At 44.5% G+C, this 21,119-nt stretch overlaps 2 protein-coding genes across 10 annotated transcripts in view; one reads left to right on the plus strand and one right to left on the minus strand.

The window, feature by feature from the left end:
• The window catches only part of SKIC3 (SKI3 subunit of superkiller complex), a 46,182-nt gene extending 44,426 nt beyond the window's left edge, over window positions 1-1,756 (plus strand). For all 9 annotated transcript variants that reach the window (XM_074855259.1, XM_074855261.1, XM_074855257.1 and 6 more), the window contains one exon: window positions 913-1,756. In XM_074855259.1, coding sequence (XP_074711360.1) covers window positions 913-990 — 78 coding nt within the window. In that variant the 3' untranslated portion in view covers window positions 991-1,756. The remainder of the gene's footprint in view (window positions 1-912) is intronic.
• Window positions 1,757-4,850: 3,094 nt separating this feature from the next.
• Window positions 4,851-21,119, minus strand: part of FAM81B (family with sequence similarity 81 member B) — a 52,780-nt gene continuing 36,511 nt past the window's right edge. Inside the window, exons 8-12 of the mRNA XM_074856181.1 lie at window positions 19,174-19,303; window positions 15,591-15,697; window positions 11,469-11,604; window positions 8,357-8,552; window positions 4,851-5,367 (exon numbers count right to left, since the gene is read on the minus strand). Of these exons, the coding sequence (XP_074712282.1) occupies window positions 5,261-5,367; window positions 8,357-8,552; window positions 11,469-11,604; window positions 15,591-15,697; window positions 19,174-19,303 (676 nt within the window). The 3' untranslated portion in view covers window positions 4,851-5,260. The remainder of the gene's footprint in view (window positions 5,368-8,356; window positions 8,553-11,468; window positions 11,605-15,590; window positions 15,698-19,173; window positions 19,304-21,119) is intronic.

Consider the following 21,119-nt stretch of genomic DNA (forward strand, 5'->3'; position numbering starts at 1 on the left):
CCTCCTCACTGCTGCCACCTGCACGATGAGCTCTTGTGCCCTGGTTAACAGCTGTTCCCTGGGGAAACTTTGAATCCGTAACAAAGTACGTTTGGAGGTACAGCCCATCAGGTAGGCTTAGTGTTGATAAAAGTCCATGCACAGACACACAGGTTCATAAAAACACTAGAATTAATGAGTTTGGATGATCCTGGTATGATCTCATTGCACTTGCTTATGCAAAGTCATTTGTACTTCCTACCAATGAGTACAATAATAATAATGGCTAAAGATTTGCTTGATACTGCTTAGTGGTTTTCCTTTTTAATATGTATTATGTGATTAGATTACAAGAGAAGTGCCAGAAGCTTATGAACATCTGTGAGCATTAGGCTGTCGTGGGAGCTTTTTTAACTAGTGGAAAAGCTGCTAATGCGAGCTGTGGAAAATAAATCAAGGAAGGGTAAATTTAAATGGGGGAGGAAAAAAGATAACTTGGCAGTTTTGCTTAACTAGCTGGAGAGAATGTTCCTGTTTGGCAAATTTAGATTGATACTAATGTACTAGCAGGAGGCAAGTGTGTGTCGGCAGGGAGATAGGTCTCGTCTAGCTCTGCTTGTTTCTCTGCCAGCAGGTAACTTACTTGTCAGACTTGGTCTCAGCCTCAAGTAAAAAATGATGCTGTAGCAGTGCGTTGCAAGCAACTACAGGTTTAGCAAGCCACTACAGGGTGGGGGTCTTAAGTGCCTGATACTTTAAGCAAGCTGATGTGTAATGTTGAATATTGCCTATCTGGGCTTATGGGTTACTCAATCTTTTAGGGAAACTGTGTAGCAGGAAGTAAAATGCTTTACAGATTGACAGTAAAATGCTAACAATAAAATTATGAAAATCTCAGTTTTTCACTGTTTGTTTTCCTCTTTTTCTCTGCAGGTACTTATAGAAAATGCCAAAGCTAATGGAGATGTTAGAGCTCTGCAACTAAATGAGACATTGTCATCAAGTGCCTAGAATGGACTATCCCAAGTGAAACATCTTCCATTCATGCAAATTAATCAGTCCATCTCTAGGAACATACGTGGTTTGGGCTTTGTTTGTTTGTGTCTGGTTTTGGTTTTTTATTGCATCAGCTGGAACTTTGTCTTTAGTTTTATTTCTCTTGAACAAAAGCAGGTTATATGGGTTCCACCATAAAAATACGCTTTATATGAAAGGAAGACCCTGAATTTTGCTTTTGTTTTCTTCCTCACTGAAACTTCAGCGCTATTCGCAATGGAAAGTACTTTGTATTTTCCCCTTGGCCACATACGGAAGTACAATATTAACTGCACTGGCCATGATGCAAGGTTTTCTTGGCACAGAATCTTACTGGCTAACTAGCACCAATCTCTTGTTCTCTCCCAGATACTGTAAAACAGTCAGAGATTTAAAATGCTTTTATTCTTCTGATACGCTTTGTTGTGGAGTTGAGACCCAAATCCACTTGGAACTTCATGTGTGGTGTCAGTTTATACTTTTTAAATTTTTTTTTTTTTAGCTGATCTTCCTTACAGCAGTGTATCTTCTTGACTGCAGGCTTCAGTAAACATTCCCATCAAGAAAAGCTTGTGATCATCAGGGACAGGGTCATATTTATAAATGTGTATAACAGGCTCTATTTATGTCTTGGTAGTTCTGCTGCTGACTGCTTAATTGGATGAATCATGACAGTGGTTTTAAAGGCGTGATGTTATTTTGCTTTTATGTACATGAAAATAAAAAAAAGAAAGAAAAAGCAGTGATTCTAATCTGTTAGTGTTACTGTTAGGGTTTTCAAGCTGTTGACAAGAGTCACAATAGCTCTGTTTCCTGGTTTAAAGTTTCTTAAAATTACTGTCTGTCCACCAAAGTCTTAGGACAGCTGGTACGACCCCGTATTAGAGAGGAGAAGGGGCCCTTCCAGGCCGTGCAGCGGGGCTGCGTCGAGCATACGCTTTGGTTTCAGAACCGGTTGTTTTTGGGCTTAAAGAAAGCAGGATGCTGAGCTGGGGTGTGTGGGGTGTGTGTGCCACCAGCCACGCGCGGGGATCTCTGGAGTGCGGCCGAGAGCCACGAGCGCACCACTGTCGTTTAAAGAGGAAAACTGAGCTCAGTAGGCTGGGGTTTCTACTCTGTGGCAGTGCGTGGAAACCTCTCTGAATGGCAAGAATCCCTCCTTGTCTCCCACACTTTCGTTCTCCCACCCACCTCAATGCAAAATACCTTCCTTAAAAAGACTTTTTTTTTTTTTTTTTGGTAAATTTAGATCGATTGTGGTTCCCTTCACAGCCTGCTGTCACGTCGTCTTGAACTATCAGATATTAAAAAGGGAGCATTGCAAAAGCCAGACTCGTGACTCTCAAGACTCACTGTAACTTTTTTTTAGCTTGCTGCTATTAAAAGCCTGGAAAAGTTCTTGCAGCCTGTAGTTCATATCCTTGGCGTATGGTCTTGATATTTGCGCCTCCTACTCTCGCGGTGGGAGAGCCGTCGTCACCAGCCTGGCGTTAGTCTGTGCTTTGTTCAGCACTAAACCTGAACTGCTTTCTAACACCTCGGAGAGCAGACACATAACAAGCCAGAGAAACCAGCTGAGGAACCATCAACGGTGAATATTCCCTATTAGGAAAAAAAAACCAGTAGAGTGCTTTTTGTCTTCAGAAGACCATGAAGTTACTTTTCCTGTGATCAGTGATGAACTCCTGGAACAAGATAATTACACAGCCCGAAGTTGTGTTACGTGCCCTGTAGGAAGAAAACCCAACACATATTTCTGACACCTACTCAGTGAAAAGCACTCTGGGAACATGAGTTTAAACTTCTGTAAAATCCAACAATATGAGGTAAAAATCTTGCCCTCCTCATTTTTTGACAGTGTATAGCCTCTACAAAATTAGCACTTTGTAGACGGTCTGCTCTAACACTGAAAACACTTGTAAATTCATGCAGCTTGAGACAGCCCTATATTTTATATTCTTGTAGAGCTCAGCTTTAGAATGCAAAGTACTGTGCGAAGGCACATAAACATCACTGAGTTGGGGCATGGAGAGTTGTTGATGGATTTCACTGCCTGGGAAGTCGTGCGTTCGGCTGCTGTGGCCATAAAGGGGAGAAAATAACATTCCCCAACTGTAATTTGTTTTATGATGTTGGCTTACGCTGAAGGCAGAGTGGAATGAGATCTAATTAATTTCAGGGTAGAACTTTTTGCCACTTCAGCTTTGAAGGATTTTATGTGCTTCTTACATTTCCAGTTGTACAACTGTGAGTCAGTGGCTAGCTTCTGAGAATTTTATTTATTTATTTGGGTCATACATGTTCATCTCCTTCTCTCTGTTTTCCAAGAACTGCTGGGTTAGATTTCTACTCGACTTCTGAGCTTCTCTCAGAACGGTATCACAAAGTACAGGGGGTAACTACGTTAATTTTGATAGTCTTCCTAACCTTGAAGTTTAAGAAAAACACAGATCTATACTTCTCTCTCCCCAGTGCTTTTGTTCAATACCTTTTGTATTTAAAAAAAATATTTTTTTAAAATTCATAGATACAAAAACCCTCGAGAACTGTTATAATGTGCCACAAATGCACCTTTGCGAGGAAAAGTACATCCCTAATCCCTCAGCCCAGTTGAATATCATCCTGACTGTATAGACTTTAGCTTTCCTTCTCTCCCAGTTAATTTTCTTCTTACTTATTTAACTGAACTGCTGGCAGTTAAATAACTTTCAAATTTGGTGTTCTCAGGGGAGAGAGGGATCATTTTGAGTTTGGTCACAGTGTGGAGCGATAGTACCAAGGTAGCTCCTTCATGCAGTAAAGTCACTCAAACAATAGCAACATTCCAAATATGTATTCGTGCGTGATCCGAATTTATCATTAGGCCCTCAGACCCTTCTGCCATAAAATTGGTGCTTGGATAAAGCAACGTTTGTCTGTGCTGTACGGCCCTGTGAGCATACGATGAGACCAAAATGCAGATTCAGAGCAGCTGAGAAACTGCTGGACGTTGTCGGGGTTTCAGTGTTGCTGGTTCCCTGCTGCTTGTAGGAAACGTCTGTGACTTCGGTGGCTGTTCTTTGTCTTTGACAAGCTGTGAGTGATTTCTAGGACTTTTTACTTCCTGGAGAAAGTTTAAATGTACCAAAGTTTCTGCCTGCAGGAGCAACATGATTAATTGCCGAAGTGGCATTCCATCAGTTGGGTTCTGGCCATCACGCTGTGCAGGTCTGGCTTCTCAGAGAAGCCACCTGAAATCCATGGCTCTGAGAAGTCTGCTTTTCTGTAGAGCAAAAAGCACAACAGAATTGAGATACGGATTATCGGAGGAGGATTATCTGAGCCCTTTATGAATTTTCTTCTCTGGGCAATGGATGGTATTAGGCTTTCTGGAAACAAATGTACTGTAGAAATTCAGGTTTCTATTGCAGTTACATTGTGAGCTCCTTTTTTGGCCTCCCTGCCAAAGAACTCACATTAGCTCCTGTTGGGAAATTATACTGAAATGTTTCTTTTGCCCTGATCCCAGAGTTTTTCTGCTTATTTCCAGATTGTTTTTCTTGTATTTTGAAGGAAAAAAGCAACACTATGTCAGTGACATTTCTGAGCGTTCTACTGCAAACCACCTCTTTTATTCAGTCAAACAGAAATGAGAAATAAATCTTCTTGATAATGCATCTGCTAATAATTAACTTGCATTTTGTCACCTGTACCCAGTTTATTAGTTACTTTTAATAACCCAGTGATTTATTATAATAGGTGCAAATCATGCATCGGTAGATGTTGTGATACCAGTTTTCATAATGCTGTTACTACCCACACCTTGTGTGCACCTGGAGGAATTTATTAAATCTGATTTCAGTAGTCACGCCAATCTAAAACCAATTTAGCTTATGCCAGGGCTGGGTTAACCACACTTAATAACCGAGTACTTGTTTTGTTAAAGTCCTTTAAATACTATGAATACTCTTGTATGAAATCTTGTAAAATTGTAAATCAATCCTTAAAGCTTAACTTTTCTTCTACAGTGAAGTACTCTGTTGTAAAATTGGTGTGAAAATGACTGTTGGTGTTACAGAGTTGTTGGTTTTGTCACTGCACGATATCATAACTAGCAACAACATCCTGCGGGGACAGGGGAAAACAAAATCAGTTGCGTCCAAAGTCAGCGTCCAGTCTTCAACTCAGTGCTGCTTCTCACTGGAGGGAGCACCTGCAAGAGTGGGCAAGGCTTGCTCCTGGTGTTCAGTCTTCTGGCAGGTCACTTTCATTGTATCTTTTTCATGTCTTTCTGAATTTTCTTTTTTTCAAGTTTCAGCTTTGTGTTCTGTATTTGTTTGAGCAGCTCCAGAGACTCGTGAATGGTTCGAAATCCTGGTAGAGGAATAGAAACAATTAATTAGTGGTTGCTTTCAATACATTAAGATTCTTCTTTTTCTTTGCAAAAGTTTCTGACCCACGTTAAATACAGATCACATTAAATCCAATCTATTTCATCATTTTATTGAATACCATGGATGTGTGCAGCTGGGGGTGCAAACTCCTTGCTGTAGGAATCGTATTTTCCAATACGTTGGGCAACACCAAGCGTGACTACACGTAGCCATAAACTGCGATTGACATCAGATTTGTGGTGTGGAGCAAAGAAAATACCATGTCCTTAAAACCAAGAGTATTGTTAGCCTTAAAGCGTATTGCTTTTTCATTGAGCACTGGGGGTTTGGTTTGGTTGGGGGTTTTTTTACGTCCGCAGTCCTCACTTTGAATCAAAGACTCTGTGCAAGGTTTGTGCCGCGGATCTCCCAGAGTTGTAGCAGCTCTAAGTAAGAATTACGCTTCACCCGAGATGGAGGCGGTTTTGTTGTGCTCTTCTGGGAGAACGAGAGTCAGCTTCACCAGTGAAGCATCTCTGTCTGTGTACAGGTGCATAAAAGGAAAGACGGGAGCATGCAGACACGCTTTTTTTCCAGAAGAGAGCTACAGAGCACGTGATGCACCTTTTTTGGACCATTGTGCAGTCAAATACTGTCAATAAAGACTGGAAAAGTAGAATTTCAAACTGCTGTTACCTACCTGTTTCCAGATTGAAATTACTTTCAAATTACAATGTAGTAGTTCTTTACATTTGTCCAGCATGTCACATAGACTTACTAGCAAGGATTAAAATTAATTCTCTTCCTCTTTTTCTTTCTTAAAGTGGTTATTGTAACATGGCAGCTGATGACATGTTTTTCTTTTTGAACGGTGGTTTAATATGGGTTAATTTTGTCACTGCTAAATCTAGATAGTTCAACCAAATCGCTGCACGGTGCTTAGAATTTTATAAATTCCAGACATGTCTCTGACTCCCAAGATGCCAATCTGTGCTGAAGCACAACCAGCTGCTGAGACGGTCTAGAGGCTGCCTCTGTGCCCTTCATGCTGCTCCGCACCTCTTCAGTGGCCTCTTTTCCCCCTTTTTGGGGGGTTGGCCCCTGCCAGAGGGCTGCCCTGGGAAGGAGCGATCCTTGGCCTTGCGTTTGTACATGAGCGCAGCCAAAGTTTGGTTTAAACAGATCTCTTCTGTCGTTAATCTCTGTAGGCAGGACCTTGAGGTTAAGAACGCTCCCCTTTCAGCCGCAGAAACTTTTATTCAGAAATTTCTTAGCTACAGCTTGCTTTGAGACGCAGTCTTGAGCTCACTCCGATGGTCTCCGATGGTAGACAGCCAAGCCTTCCTGTGTCAAGCTGCACACAAACCTGACCTAATTTAGAGCTTGGTTTGCTGCGGCCTTGCAGCAAGGCTCGTAGGTGGGCTGCAGCTGATCTTCATCATTGGATGCTGAAGCAATTGGAGCTGAAGCAAAGCGCTGGGGTCCTCGATCCCAGACAGCTTGGAAGATGAGAACCAGACGCTTGAGTTTCAAGTGAGAACATGTAAGATGTGAAGCCCTTGTGTAATGATTTTCAGCCATCTGTTCCCTTGGAGAGCGGGCTGAGTGGGTTTTTTGGATAACCTGATGCCTCCACTCTACTTCCATGATCTGCTGCAAGTGGAGGGAGTCGCAATAGATGAGGGAATGGCCTCAAGCTGCGCCAGGGCAGGGTCAGACTGGCTCTTAGGAAGGATTTCTTTGCAGAAGGGGTTGTTGGGCGTTGGAATGGGCTGCCCAGGGCAGGGGGGGAGTCCCCATCCCTGGAGGGGTTGAAGAGTCGGGTTGACCCAGCGCTGAGGGATCTGGTGGAGTTGGGAACGGTCAGGGTGAGGTTCATGGTTGGACTGGAGGAGCTTCAAGGGCTTTTCCAACCCAGATGATTCTGGGATTCTGTGAGGTTTGAGTGTCACAGGACAGATTACAATGGGCACAATCTTCCTTGTGGAGGCCGTGTGCATAGTGCCAGGTGAAAGCCTTTCTAATTGCTGCTGAAAGCTGAACAGCCAGAATAATCTCAGACTGGTGAAGCCGTTCCTGCTCTGTGCGATACACCAGTGGGACTGTCCCCGCGGGAAGCAGCTGCCACGTTATCTAACCGCCCCCCGCTTCGCTTGCGTGATGCTGTGGCGGGGAGCTGTAACTCATCCAGATGCCACTTTCTCCAGCTGCCCTTGGTTGAGAATGGGAAGTAAACGATGGAAATGATACAAAACCATCAAACATGGCTTCAGCAACAGGCTCCGTGCAAAAGGGAATGACTGGTGCCTCCTGACGAAGGGTGGGGGCCTTGTTAACAGGAGAAATGGGTGCTCTAAAAAATCTGGAAAACAGGTTGTGAAATTGCCTTTTAAATGATCTTACCTTGAGACTCTGAGGAAGGGAAAGCAACTGTGGTGGTTTAGCCCCTGCTGGGGTCTGAGACCATGCGGCTGCTGCCCCTCCCCCACAAAGGGAGTGAAATACAAAGCCCCAAGACTGAAATAAGGAAAGGTTTAATACAACAGTGCAATAGCAACACAACCACCAACAACAATAACAATAACAGTAATAGTGATGGCAATGAACAGAGCAAAATAGCTACCAAATACAGCAGTGGGAAGCACGATGTACAAAACCACGAGTGCACCGCGCTCCGCGCCAGGAAAAATGTGACCTGCCAGGATGTGACGTCCGCATGGTATCTGAATAACCCGGCTAGAGCTCCCCCCCACTGCTGGGGAAACTTAACCCTATCCTGGTTAAACCAGGACAGCAACCTGTGTGCAAATGTCGTGCTGGCTGTTTGCAAAGACAAGCGGGTTAGCCCACACGCCTTTCTATACGGGGTTCAGGAGACAGAAACAGTCATTTTAATGTCTTTCTGTCTTTACTGGAAAGTTTTTTCCTGGAACAGGAAGTGACTGCAGAAATTTATTTTAAAAACAAATTGCATGAAAGCCCATCCTCACCTGATCTGTACTCGTTCTGGATTTCCTCAAGCTCCTTCCAGATCTGTCTTTCAAATCTGGTGATTTTTGCACGCAGGTTTTTTTCACCACTTTTCATCTGGTTCAACTGCTTTTCATATTTCTGGGGTTCATCCATTTGTTCTAACTTTAGTGACAGAAGTAGGAGCTTTTCTTCTACCCTTTTTTCTGCTCTTTCCTTTAAATACACAACACAGGGTTATAGTAAGACACTTTACATATGCCCACATTAACCACCTCCTGCCAACCACCCCTTTGGTCGGTCCTGCCTCCTGATCCTGCACGGGACAGCACTGAATAAATGCAGGTGAGGTCTGGTACCCTGGAGGATGTGTCAATCCTCTCTTCCCCAATGACCAAATAAACTGCGAAATTGGGGCTGGGCCAGGACAAAGGTACTTTATTAATTATTATTTGATTTATTTATTCATTTAAATCCAGTGATTTGTCTGTGGCGGGGAGCTGTAACTCATCCAGATGCCTCTTTCTCCAGCTGCCCTTGGTTGAGAATGGGAAGTAAACGATGGAAATGATACAAAACCATCAAACACAGCTTCAGCAACAGGCTCCGTGCAAAAGGGAATGACTGGTGCCTCCTGACGAAGGGTGGGGGCCTTGTTAACAGAAGAAATGGGTGCTCACATTTTGCAGTGTGAGACAGGGGACTCAGAAAACCCGTTTCAGGTTGCGTTCATGCAGCCGTCTCAAGCCCAAGCTTTCCGACCCAAGGGGTGCAACACCATAGTGTAAACCCAGCTCAGCTGCTGGCATGACTAAAGAGGCTGAGCCCTGTAAGAGCTGCCTAACTGAGGGGTGGCAAGCAGTCCTCCCTCTTTTGAGCTCAGCACAGCTTCCCTTCCTCAGAGGTGGGCTCAAACCTGCGCCGCACAGCTGCCCACCCATTCCTTGGTCTTCAAGTTGCACCAGGTCCTCTGGTCAAAATCTGGTCAATATGGTCAAAATCCTCCGCCCTTCTCTCACCCTCGCTGCCCAGGGGAGTCCTGTGGGCCCGAGGCGATGGCTCTGCCTCCCGAGGAAGGTGTTTGCAAACCCGCAGAGCTGTCTGAACCTAAACGGAGCTCGGCGCAGTGGTGGAACATGTGCCGAGTCTACAAACATCGGAGGGGTCACCTCCGGGAAAGGAGGGGTTGAAGCTCGTCTCCAACCGCTTTTCTCCCACGTTCTTGCTGAGGTTTCCTTCAGCTCCCAGGGATTGAGCTCTGCTTCCACCGAGGTGACATCCAGAGAACCACCACGTGCATGTGTGCACAGAGAAACAAACGCGTTCCTTATTCAACCTATTTAAGAGTGGCTTTGGAAGCTTTATCTCCTGTTAACTGTTAAGAAATAGATGAAAATCTATTTTAATGGTTACTCATAGATAAATTATATCATAGAAATAAGAAATCAATGGTCATTGTGATTCTGAATAAGAATCTAGAATAAGAATAAGGACTAGAAATTAGTAAACTGTTGTGAGGCTGCAGGTCTGAAGTCATACAACCACGCTGTGCTGCTCATTCGTCCCGTGTACAGCCCTCAGCATGACTGGCCAAAACCCAGCCTAGGTAATCCCTGGGTAAAGACGGGTGGATTGAAACCTTTAGTTTAGGTATGTTTAAGCTGATTATAATATTTTAACTGATAGAGACATAAGAAATGGGTGATAATTAAAGCATCTGGTTTTAATGGTTCTTAAAGGTTGTAAGATGAACTTCTCAGAAATTAGAAATGTTAAATGGAACATCGAGGAAAGGTTGCGGAAGATGGATGAAGAAAGAGGCTGTTTGAAGCTGGATGACTTGATGGCCCTGAAATGGACCAACAGACCCTGTGATCAGGAGCAGAGCCAAAGACGAGAATGAAAAGGACTTGCCGACTGAGGGAAATTTATGGACATTTTTGATCACTGAAGTAGTAGAGAATTGAAACATCAAGGGAAACTGAGGTAGACTTTGTATGATGTGGTGGTTTAGAATCCTGATATAAGAAGGAGCAGGGACTGGTGCAAGTTGCCAATCACTGAGGTGGGGGCCCAACTCTGAGTTGTGTGTGTGATAATAAAGGCAAACCCAGAGTGAAGCTCATTCTGTTACGTGATACTTTTATTTGTCTTTATCATTAACGCTGTATTTTTTGGTACAGCAGTCTCCCTTAGGGGAGAGTGACCACATATATTGGTGTGTTTTCTGCAAAATAGTCACAAAAACCATTAGCGGAGGAAGGGGATCCCAGCGGTGGCTTTGAGGCAAGAAATATTTTTAATATTTTCCTGGCTGCACTAAGTGTTGGTCGCATTGAGTACAAGAGTTGGAGATTAAAGCTCAGGAGTGTTTTAGTTCCAGGCATCATCTGAAACTGGTCTTTGATGAGCAGCCTTCACCCTGGCGCTAAGACACGGTGGTCGTGTTTCGATGGCTTTTGAACTCTGAAGTGGAATGAACCGCGCACAGCAAAGGAGGAGAAGCTTTAAAAGCTGTGAAGGAATTAATTAAAAGGCCTCGTTCCTGTGCCAAGCACTAACTGCTGCTGCGGAACCGAAACACACCTTGTTTCAATGTACTGACCGCAGGACGGTGAGGGTTTGTATTTCAAACCAGGCGGAGTCTGCACAGATGATCGCTTCCCTTTCTGAGCCCGTCCCTGAGTGAAGCTGGGTGCTGCTCCATGGTGGCACCGGTGCTCGCTGGGGGACTGGAAAACGCCACTGTCAGGTACATTGGGGTTACATGGATGTGAAGCGGAGCCATAATCCGGGGAGGTTTTATTTCCTAGAGTATTTGGGATTGTCATCCTCAGAAACAGAAATCACCTGGATGAGGCTCGAGCCCTGACCTCGCTGTTGGCCCTGTTTGAGCGAGAGGTTGAACCTTGTGACTTCCCGATACCCCTTCCAACATAAATTTATCTACGATTCCATGATTTCCGTAACTCATCATTTTGCCGGTCGTCCTGACACACCTGGTTTTGTGTTAGGTCTCGCTTTTTGCGTGTGTGATTTGGTACCTGCTGGGATCGAGGTGGCAGGAGCTTCTCGCTCCCAGTCCTGGGAGGGCTGGAGGCCGCCCCAGCGCCCTGTCCTGGACAGTCTTACCAGCCTCTCCTTCACCCAGTCAAGCAGCTGATGCCTGCGTTGGGCTTGATCTTCTTCAGACCGGGTCAGCTGCGCTTCCGTCCACTTCCGATGAGTCTGCATCTGATCCCTGAAGTCACTTAGAATACTTGTCAGCCTAAAATCATGATTATTTTTTTAGTAACAAGACTAAGGCTTAGTCAGTGTTATGGAGGAGTCTTGAGTCACTTGAGTAAATTGCTTAAATTACTCCAGATCTCCTCAATAACTTCCTAACAAGCCCTAAGCTCAATTATTTTATTAATCCTTACCTTGAAGGTTGTACCTACATGCCACAATGTTATTTCTGTAGTGTGGTCTGCTTTAGGAAAATATCTGAGGGCTGAAAAATGTTAATTCCCCATTTGCATTAACTCTATTCAAAGTAGATGAGGAAATCACACTACCCCACTGAACACTGACTGCATTGCTGGGCACTGGGGAGAGCAGCAAAATCACTTGTGGTCTAAAGATGAAGTTCATAAGAATAAAAAATGTTTATAACTAAACCAAAAAGAGAATGTGGAGTTGGCTTTGAGGCAGAAGCTGGCTAGAAATGTAAAAGCCCACCCAAAGGGAACGCAGCAGGCAGCTCCCTGAGGAGAGTGGGGAACAAACGCTGCTCCCATCAAATCTGCAAAATGTCAAGTTAAAGGAAACCACACAGTTTAGATTTTGCTCTTCTTATGCTGCAACATGTAACTGACAGCATGAACCACGACGAGATGTGAACTTAGGTCCAAGTTGTAGTCGTATATATAAATTTTCATGCTTATGCATACGACCTGACTGTAGGAGTGTCACGAAGGATTTTAATGTAATGGTATTAATTTCTAAGACATTTCTGGGCACAAACAATGATCGCTTGAAATTTGCTTGGGCCTCAGTTAGGATACAAACCGAGTAAGGAGCAGGATTTTACAACTAGACTTCATGCTTCTGGCACTTCTAGTATTTAATATCACTTTTCAAAAGGGTGTTTGAGTTAAAGTGGTTTTTATACTGAGTGATTGATAACAGCTCTGTATCAGCCTAATGAAGTGATAATTACCATCAGCACTCGCTGTAAATGTGGTAAACAAAAATTAATGATAGCAAGATCTCTCTAAGTGATGTGTTATTGCAGCTTGCTATAGTGTCTTTTCAAGACCGACATAATCAGCCTGTTAGGTCAGTTTATCACTATTTCTCATTTCAGCAGTTCTAAGATCTGATTTTTCAGGAGTAAAATCTTGTAGCATTGAGTTTGCCATTTCCAGTCCTACTGAGCGCACAGAGTTTGCTTCCTGGAGCACTAATCTTTGTTCCTGGGAAAGGCAAACGCTCACGCGATAGCCCGCTGACGACACAGAGCAGTGTCCACCTGAGCGCGGGGAGGGGAGGTGTAAAGAGCTTTTCTCAGACCCAACAGCGAGCCGTCTGGCTGGACTAACAGGAATTGCTGTCCAGACCCTACTCTGGAAGGTCTGCCCTAAGGTCGCTGCTCATGACTGCAGGATCTTCATCCCTGAGGATGAGTGAACGGGCCGGTCGTTACGGGAGTTGTAGCTCTGCAATGACAGGACTGGTGCCTCTTCAGACAGATCTTTCACGTGGTTATTTTCATATATATATATGTAAAATCAGGAGATTTTGGTCTGTCAGGCACAAAACAAAGCTGCCATGACATTGTTTGTGTTAAGATTGCTGAACAAATTTGGGGAATATGTCTCAATGGGTGAAGGTGAATTAACCATGGATGACAGAAGTGATGGTCAGCTCTGCGGAAAAGGCTCAAAACCAAACATCGTGCAGCTGGCGTTTGACTTCGCTTCCATTTCTCTGAGGTTGGCAAAGGGGGAAGAAGGAAATATTTAAACCTAAAAATTAATTACCTGAGACTGAGTTTAGGCAACTCAGAAAAGATTTGGCAAAGTCTGCCTTGGGGAGAAGGGGGCAAACTACACAAATAATTGATTTTATAGAAAGTTATTTAACAAATACTGGAAGTGATTGCTATGAACCACACTAGTTACGTGAGGTTACATGGCCTGTGTAGTTCAGACCAAATGATCACAACGGGATTTTTGGGATGCAAATCCTGCAAATCGCAGCCAGGGTGTGGCTCTGCTGAGGGGGATAAAGGTGGCTGGGGCCTATCTTGAGGGACACACTTGACAGTGACATGATGATTAATAATATTATTTTATAATTTTTTAATTTTATATTATAACATCAATGATTTAATAATAAAACAGCACCGTGTTTTATTTTATTTCTTTGATTAGCATCCCTCCTGCATGGAGCTTACAAAAGTATATCTACCAGGAGTGAGGCTCCAGAGGCAGACGATTTGCCATAGTCTCAGCCCAGCAAAGCCCTGAAATATTAATAAGGGGATACTTGTAGATATTTAATAAGGGCATACTCCAGTAGTGCTACGATAAATTTTCACATGTGAAAATAGATCTATTGGCAACTGAATTGACTTTGTGGCGTGGAGTGCAGCTATTCCAACCTAACTGACCCTGAGAGATAAGAGTCCACTCCCCTGCCAAGGGCCAAATTCCTGAACAAGGGACAACTCCCATGAAATCCATAAATATGTTTAAAATTCATCCGGCTTTCAGTAACAATATCAGTTTTGACTTTTACAATACAACTGCCAGCCCACAGTCAAAGACAACTGGGTCCCAGACAGATACATGTCAACTGAAGAGGTAACTCTGGGCTTTAAAGCTGATTTAAACATGCCAAATTTTATGTGGAAGCTCCAGTCTGTTCCAGAAGTTAAATTTTACTTCAGCTCTATAAAAAGAATACATAAATTTGGTAGGCTTTTAAAGGAGATATATAAAAGGAGACAGACATTCCCCCAAGGGCATGCTATTTTAATTAAATTTTCTATTAACTGGAATAAAATCTCAACATTTAGTAAATAAGTCTTTTTGATTTTACGTTAAATAAACAATGCCAGCACATCTCCGTGTCTTGAAAGCCGCCTCTTTCCAAGCTTCCTATTTCTGATGACAATTTCAGCAAGCTCTCATTAACTTTTGAGAAACTCACCATTTACTTCAATTAAGTTTTCCAATGTCTTTCTTTTCTGGCATTGTTCCATTTTTCCTTCCCTCTTATTTTGGTTTCATTTCTTGTCCCTTTCACATCATCTTGGTCACCACTGCTCTCTGTCTCCATCTTCCTTCTTCCCTTCTCCTGATTTTAATTCATTGACCACTTTAGCTGTTTTTTCCCCATTCACCCAAATTCCTTTTACTGTTGTCCTGATAAGAACTTTCTTCTGTTTAAAAGTTCTAACTTGTTTTTACTTCTGAATACAATTCAGGTAAAATATAATTAAAATAAATCTTTACTCAAATGCTTCACTATTTTAAGAAGTGGAGCTATTGCCTTTGAAATATCATTACTGCAGGATTATTATAATTACATTTTCAATTATTTGTGCTGGCTCTGCTGTTCAATGCTGGGGTGTTTTATATTGTTTTGGATACAGATGCCAGATACTTTTGTTCACTGCGTCCTTCCCTGGAGCTCCCTCCTCTCTAAAACCCATCAAGATTAAAATGGCGCCCTAAAAATACTTCTGCAGATAGAACGGGGAAAATATACAGGTAAGTAAGAAGGAAATAAGTCACAAACCAGTGGGCACATGAGGCTGTGCAGCTACACCAGCCTTGTGCCCACCTTTCTTCATCAGCATCACCCCTGCCCCGGGGCGCTGTCTCAGAAATGGACAGACGGTGCAAATGCACAAAGAAAATGTCTTGTTCTGTCATTAGGCAAGTCACAAATTAGCCCCAATTATAATGGTAAATAGCGTCTTTGTATTTGCTGCCTTTCTTTTAAGTATGGGAAGTTAATTGGTTTCATACCTTTCTTCTTACAGGGTGGCATTTAGTGCCTCATTTTAACAATTAACGTGCAAGACAATATACTTTCATTACGTATTTTCATTATTTTATGGCATAGATCTTCATTAACCTTCTCTTAGTGTTTTGAATGGATGTTAATTAACAGGTTTGTTTTGCTGTTTCATGGCAACCTGTTAATCACGCTGAAGCATTCCATGTGAATTATCATAATGAAAAACCCTCCATCACCTACTTGAAATCCAGAAGTTGCAATTCGTGATGTTGATCTCCCTGGACCGCCTTTAAATTCGAGCTTTGATCAGAGTTGGAAGCCTCTATCTTGCCTAATAGCTGCATGACCTAGTGAGAATTCAACAGAGAAAGCCTTTATGAGCCAGACTGTGAGCACTCACATTTAAATATGCATTGTGATTGCAATTGTGGAAAAAGAACTGCTAACATCAAGGTACAGCTGCACAAAAATGAACTTTTCTCACAAATAGTTTCATTCAGTTGACTGAAAACTTGAAACCCTTGAAAGCATGTGTGTGTTGGCTGCCCAACACCTAATGGCATCCCAAGAAGAGCAAAAAGAGGAGAGGCTCTCCTGCAGTAACAGATGCTCCGGTGGCTACGGCATGAAGCTGGAACCTGGTGGACCCCGTTCAAAGTATCTGCCCCCTTGCCATGTCCAGGCGGGGGTGTGCATCCCCGTGCTCTCTAGGCTGCGGGGTATCCCAGGTACCTGATGCCCTTCTGTGCTGCTTTGGTTGGAGATGCCTCCTCCACGGGACCATTCGTTGTTGGGGTGAGGGGAAGAGAAACTGCTTCACCAACCTGGCCCACAGGCTGAGGGACCTCAACTGGGATGCAGAGGACAGGGTGGACTGGCGAGGTGAAGCCAAGCAGCCCACATCTTGCAGGGACGGACATGGGCAAGCTCTCCCTTGCCAGTGGTGACCTCTCCATGTTGGGCCCCACGGGCAGGAAAAGCTGGAAACATCCCTTCTAAGAGGGATGCAAGTTCAGCCCATGGAAGATCCAGCAAGCCAAGGGCACTGAGCTGCTCATCCATCGTCTGCACATGTCTGACTTTGCACAATTGGTGTGAAAATGTGATGCCGAGGGGTCCCCACGCGTCGGTGACACAGTGCGGTGGAGCGGTTTGGAAACACTATGGGTGCTCCAGCAGCTGCATCCACTAGTTCAAGAGAAGTTGGATGTCCATGTGCCTCTGAAAGATGGAAGGTGAGCGTCTCAGGAGACTGGAAGCCACCAGAAACCCATTTCTCACTCAATCTCATCCACCATAACCCTGTGCAACCTGGGTTACGTTGCCTGCTGCTGCAAGTAGACACTTCATCTTGAAGGGCAGTCTGATGAGAGGGATGAGGGATCCAGCCTGCCTACTCCCAGTTAATTAAAAAATTAAAGGGGATGGAAAATCCCCAGTTTTCTTCACAGATTTCACACCAAACTAGCACAAAAATTCCCGGTGAGGAGATGCCACCACCTGCTTGGTAGCCGTGGCATGTCAATGACAAAAAGATGCCGCTGAAGACTCATTATGTTGGCTTGTACTTTCTTCCTTTACAGCAGCAGATGACTCCTTTTCAGAAATCATTTCCTTTCTTCTTTCCTACAATCATGTGAGAACAACGTCTTCCCTTTTCAGCTGAGGAAGTTTCTTCTGCATCCTGCTCCATGTCTTCCCTGACTTTAATGGTTGGACTTAGTTGGTCTTTTCCAACCTCGATGATTCTGTGATTCTGTGATAGATGATTCTGTGACTTACTTTTACATGATTTTGTGTACTGTTTCTTGCAACTCTGACACACACACCTGCTCCCTTCCCTGTTTCCAGGTGAAGAAAAACATTTTTCATAGGTATGCAAGGAGACAGATGTCCAAAGAGTGTCTTTTAACAGAATTCCAAGTAAGAAATCATTGTTTAAGTAATTTGAATAATTTTTCCTTGCGGAAGAGGACCTTGGGTAGCCAAGGTACACAATGGCTGGCACTGTGCCTTGTGCAGCAGTCAAAATACACCAATGAGATTATATTCGATACCAGAGTGCATGAGAAATTGAATGTCCCACATCTGCTCCATCCTGGCAGGTACGGGAGACGTCTAGTTTGGAGCAGGAGCAGAGAGCCGTCATGCTGCAGGTTTAGAGAGATGTATTTTCCAGTACAACAGGATTCTTGTAAAATATTACTGCTAATGCTCCTGATCCTGCTAGAGACTCCAAAAATGCTGATGAACTTAGTGAACCTCTCGCAAGGAAAGGCCAGCTATAAGAAATGATAGGCACTGACAGGTCTTATCCCCTGTTGACTTACCCACCCTGTGGAGAAAAAAACCACTCTCACACAAAACACTGTTTTCCAAAACTTTTTCAGTGTTACACTTTCAAAAGCTTTTGAAATACTGCTGAAATTAATATGGAATTAGATATATGCTATTAGATGTCTCCCTGCCACCGCCTTAAATCTAAAGAAAAAACAGCAGACTTAGACGGCCTTTTTTAGATCCAAAATGCCTGCAACTGAAATTACCAGATGCATTTGAATAATAATCATACTGAGAATAAGTAATAGGTCATTTATGATCTGAGGATCCCCAAATCCTTGAATATTTTTACTATCTGTTTTTATTACCTTACATCTATTATAAATGCCACTGCCAGACGGAAATCAACGATGGGTGGTGTCCCTGGGGTGTGTACTGGGACCAGTATTGTTTCATGTTTTCATCAGGGACACAGTGGGATTGAGGCACCCTCAGCAAGATTGCAGATGACACCGAGCTGTGTGGTGTGGGGACACGCTGAGGGAAGGGATGTGCCATCCAGAGGGACCTGGACAGGCTGGAGAGAGGGGACGTGCAAACCTCATGGAGTTCAACAAGGCCAAGGGCAAGGTCCTGCCCGTGGGTCGGGGCAATCCCCAGCACAAATCCAGGCTGGGCGAGGAGTGGCTGGAGAGCAGCCCCCAGGAGAAGGACTTGGGGGGGTTGGGGGGTGGAAAACTGCCTGTGAGCCAGCAACGTGCGCTGGCAGCCCAGAAAGCCACCCGTGTGCTGGGCTGCACCCAGAGCAGTGTGGGCAGCAGGGCGAGGGGGGGATTCTCCCCCTCTGCTCCACTCTGGGAGACCCCCCTGCAGTGCTGGGTCCAGCTCTGGGGGCACCAACAGCAGAAGGACACGGACCTGCTCGAGCAGGGCCAGAGGAGGCCACGAAGATGCTCGGGGGGCTGGAGCACCCCCCTGTGAGGACAGGCTGAGAGAGGTGGGGGGGTTCAGCTGGAGAAGAGAAGGCTCCGGGGAGACCTTAGAGCGGCCTCCCAGGGTTGAAAGGGGCTACAGGAAAGGGGGGAGGGACTCTTGATCAGGGGTGTGGGGATAGGATGAGGAGAAACAGTTTTAAACTGAAAGAGAGGAGATTTAAATGAGATCTAAGGCAGAAATTGTTCCCTGTGAGGGTGGTGAGGCCCTGGCACAGGTTGCCCAGAGAAGCTGTGGCTGCCCCCTCCCTGGAAGGGTTCAAGGCCAGGTTGGACGGGGCTTTGGGCAACCTGGGCTAGTGGAAGGTGTCCCTGCCTGGGGCAGGGGGGTTGGAACTAGATGACCTTTAAAGGTCCCTTCCAACTGAAAATTTTCTATGATTCTATGATTCCACAGTATCATGGAAAACTTATATTTTTAATTAAAAATCCTGACATATTGTATAAATACTGTGACAGTCTTTAATATCAGTCAGCAATTAGAAGAAGCTATATCTATATATGCAGAGTCACGACTCACCAGGTATTTCACCGCATGCTTCTCTACTCACCTTCTTCTCAAAATCAGCAGCACAGTTTTTGAGGGCAGAGTGAAGGCCATAAACCTCTTTATCAGTCTTCTGGGCCTCACGCCTGATGACGCTGATGTCTGCCGCCAGCTTCGCAACGCTCGCCTCACATCTGGGGTCAAACCAGGGACAGGAGAGCCTCTGCGGGGGGTGCTGGAGGCTGGTGCGAGGCAGACACTGGCCTCCAAGAGCTGCCACCAGACCAAGTCCGGCCCCCCGGGACCACCCTGGCGAGGGGCAAAATAGGCAGAGACACCCCGTTGCAACAGCCCTGGTCTCCAGTCTGCCTCCAGAGTATTGAAGTGCTGTTGGAAGTGATGGGGAAGCGGGAGGCAGCCAGAGGCGGGTGCAAGGGAGGAGCTGCAGGAGCTGTCCAGAGCTCACCCCGCCAGAACAAGTCCCCGGCCTAATTTCCCACTGTCCAATCTCAATAAATTAAATTAAATCTGAAGTGTAAATCAAGAGGCTAATGTGAACTCCAAGCACCCCCAGGTTTTGGATGCCTACCAGGAGAGGTGGCACGCCACTGCCACAACCACCCCGGCCTGCAGCCTCCACCGGCCGGACCCAGATGTTGGGGAAGATCACTTTTAGAGAAAAAAAAACAAACAACTTGCTATTTTGGAAGGAGCATTTGTCAGTTGCTGTTTGAACTCTTTCAGTTGCATTCACCAAAACATCTCATAGCATTTAAAATGGACAAATGAATGATTTGAGAGTGGTGGCATTAATTGAATAGCCCAGGAATTGAGTAACAATCAAGCAGATATCCTTCCCAGGTAGAATGAAGGAATGCTTCAGCCCCTGTCTTTCGTGTGTATATATACATATACACACACACACGTTGTGTATGCATAGTATATATGTACTGAAATATATATATATAAAAATATATTACATTTTTTAACATGCGCAAGCAGCTTTTCTTCAGTGTATATGTAAATATACATAAAACATGTAAATATACCTAAAACAGTGTATATGTAAATATACATACTTAACACAAACAAGGAGACACAGAATTCCCCTTCTGTACCCCTTCCTCGCACTGTTCCCCCCAAGAATTACTGCCTGCCCCGGTGTAGGTAGTACTCAAAGCAAGAGTGTGGGAAGAAATACCTTAAGGCCACAATTTAATATAAATAACAGAATAGAAGTTGAGTGAGGAAAACAGCTAAGTTTTAAAATGCCAGAGAAATTATCCTTCAAAGAACCACCACTGAATAAAGCCAGTGTTGTTGACAGATAAAGGATCTAAAGGGAAATTTTGACATTTTAAATAGACCAGCTTTTTGTCATCTCCTGATGATGCTTAGATATTGTGATACACCTACAGAGCGTGTAGATCAAGGAAATGGGAAAAAAAAAGTTACTGCAGATAACAAAGACTTTTTACAAAGGCCAGAACTTTGAGCAAAAGAAACCATTGATTTGGAAAACAAGTACAAAATAGCTGCGAAAGTGAACATGGATCTGGAGAGGGAGGGCAACAATGGCAAGGCTCTGCAAGAAGTGCAGAGTGCGAGAAAGAGAGGATTCATGGAGGAAGACACCACTTCAGTTACAAGAGGAAGGAACCTGGATATTCTATACAGAGAATACTTAAAAATAGAGGATTTACGGTAGGATCCAAGACCTCGGCTTGCAGCGTGGGATTAGTGCAACCACACCTGTGTTACTGTGTAACCGGAGGGGTCAGAGCCCTGCCCAGGGATCTGCAGACGTGTCGAGCTTTGCAAAGACCCCCAGCACCGCCGATGTGCCTTGAGTCTCTGGGCCTGCTCGGAGCTGACTTTCCCTACATGTCTGATGGGGAGCGGCTGAGGGAACTGGGGGGGTTTAGTCTGGAGAAGAGGAGGCTGAGGGGAGACCTCATGGCCCTCTACAACTACCTGAAAGGAGGGTGCAGAGAGGGGGGAGGAGTCTCT

This window comes from Strix uralensis, chromosome Z, assembly GCF_047716275.1.
Source record: "Strix uralensis isolate ZFMK-TIS-50842 chromosome Z, bStrUra1, whole genome shotgun sequence".
NCBI classification, from domain to species: Eukaryota; Metazoa; Chordata; class Aves; order Strigiformes; family Strigidae; genus Strix; species Strix uralensis.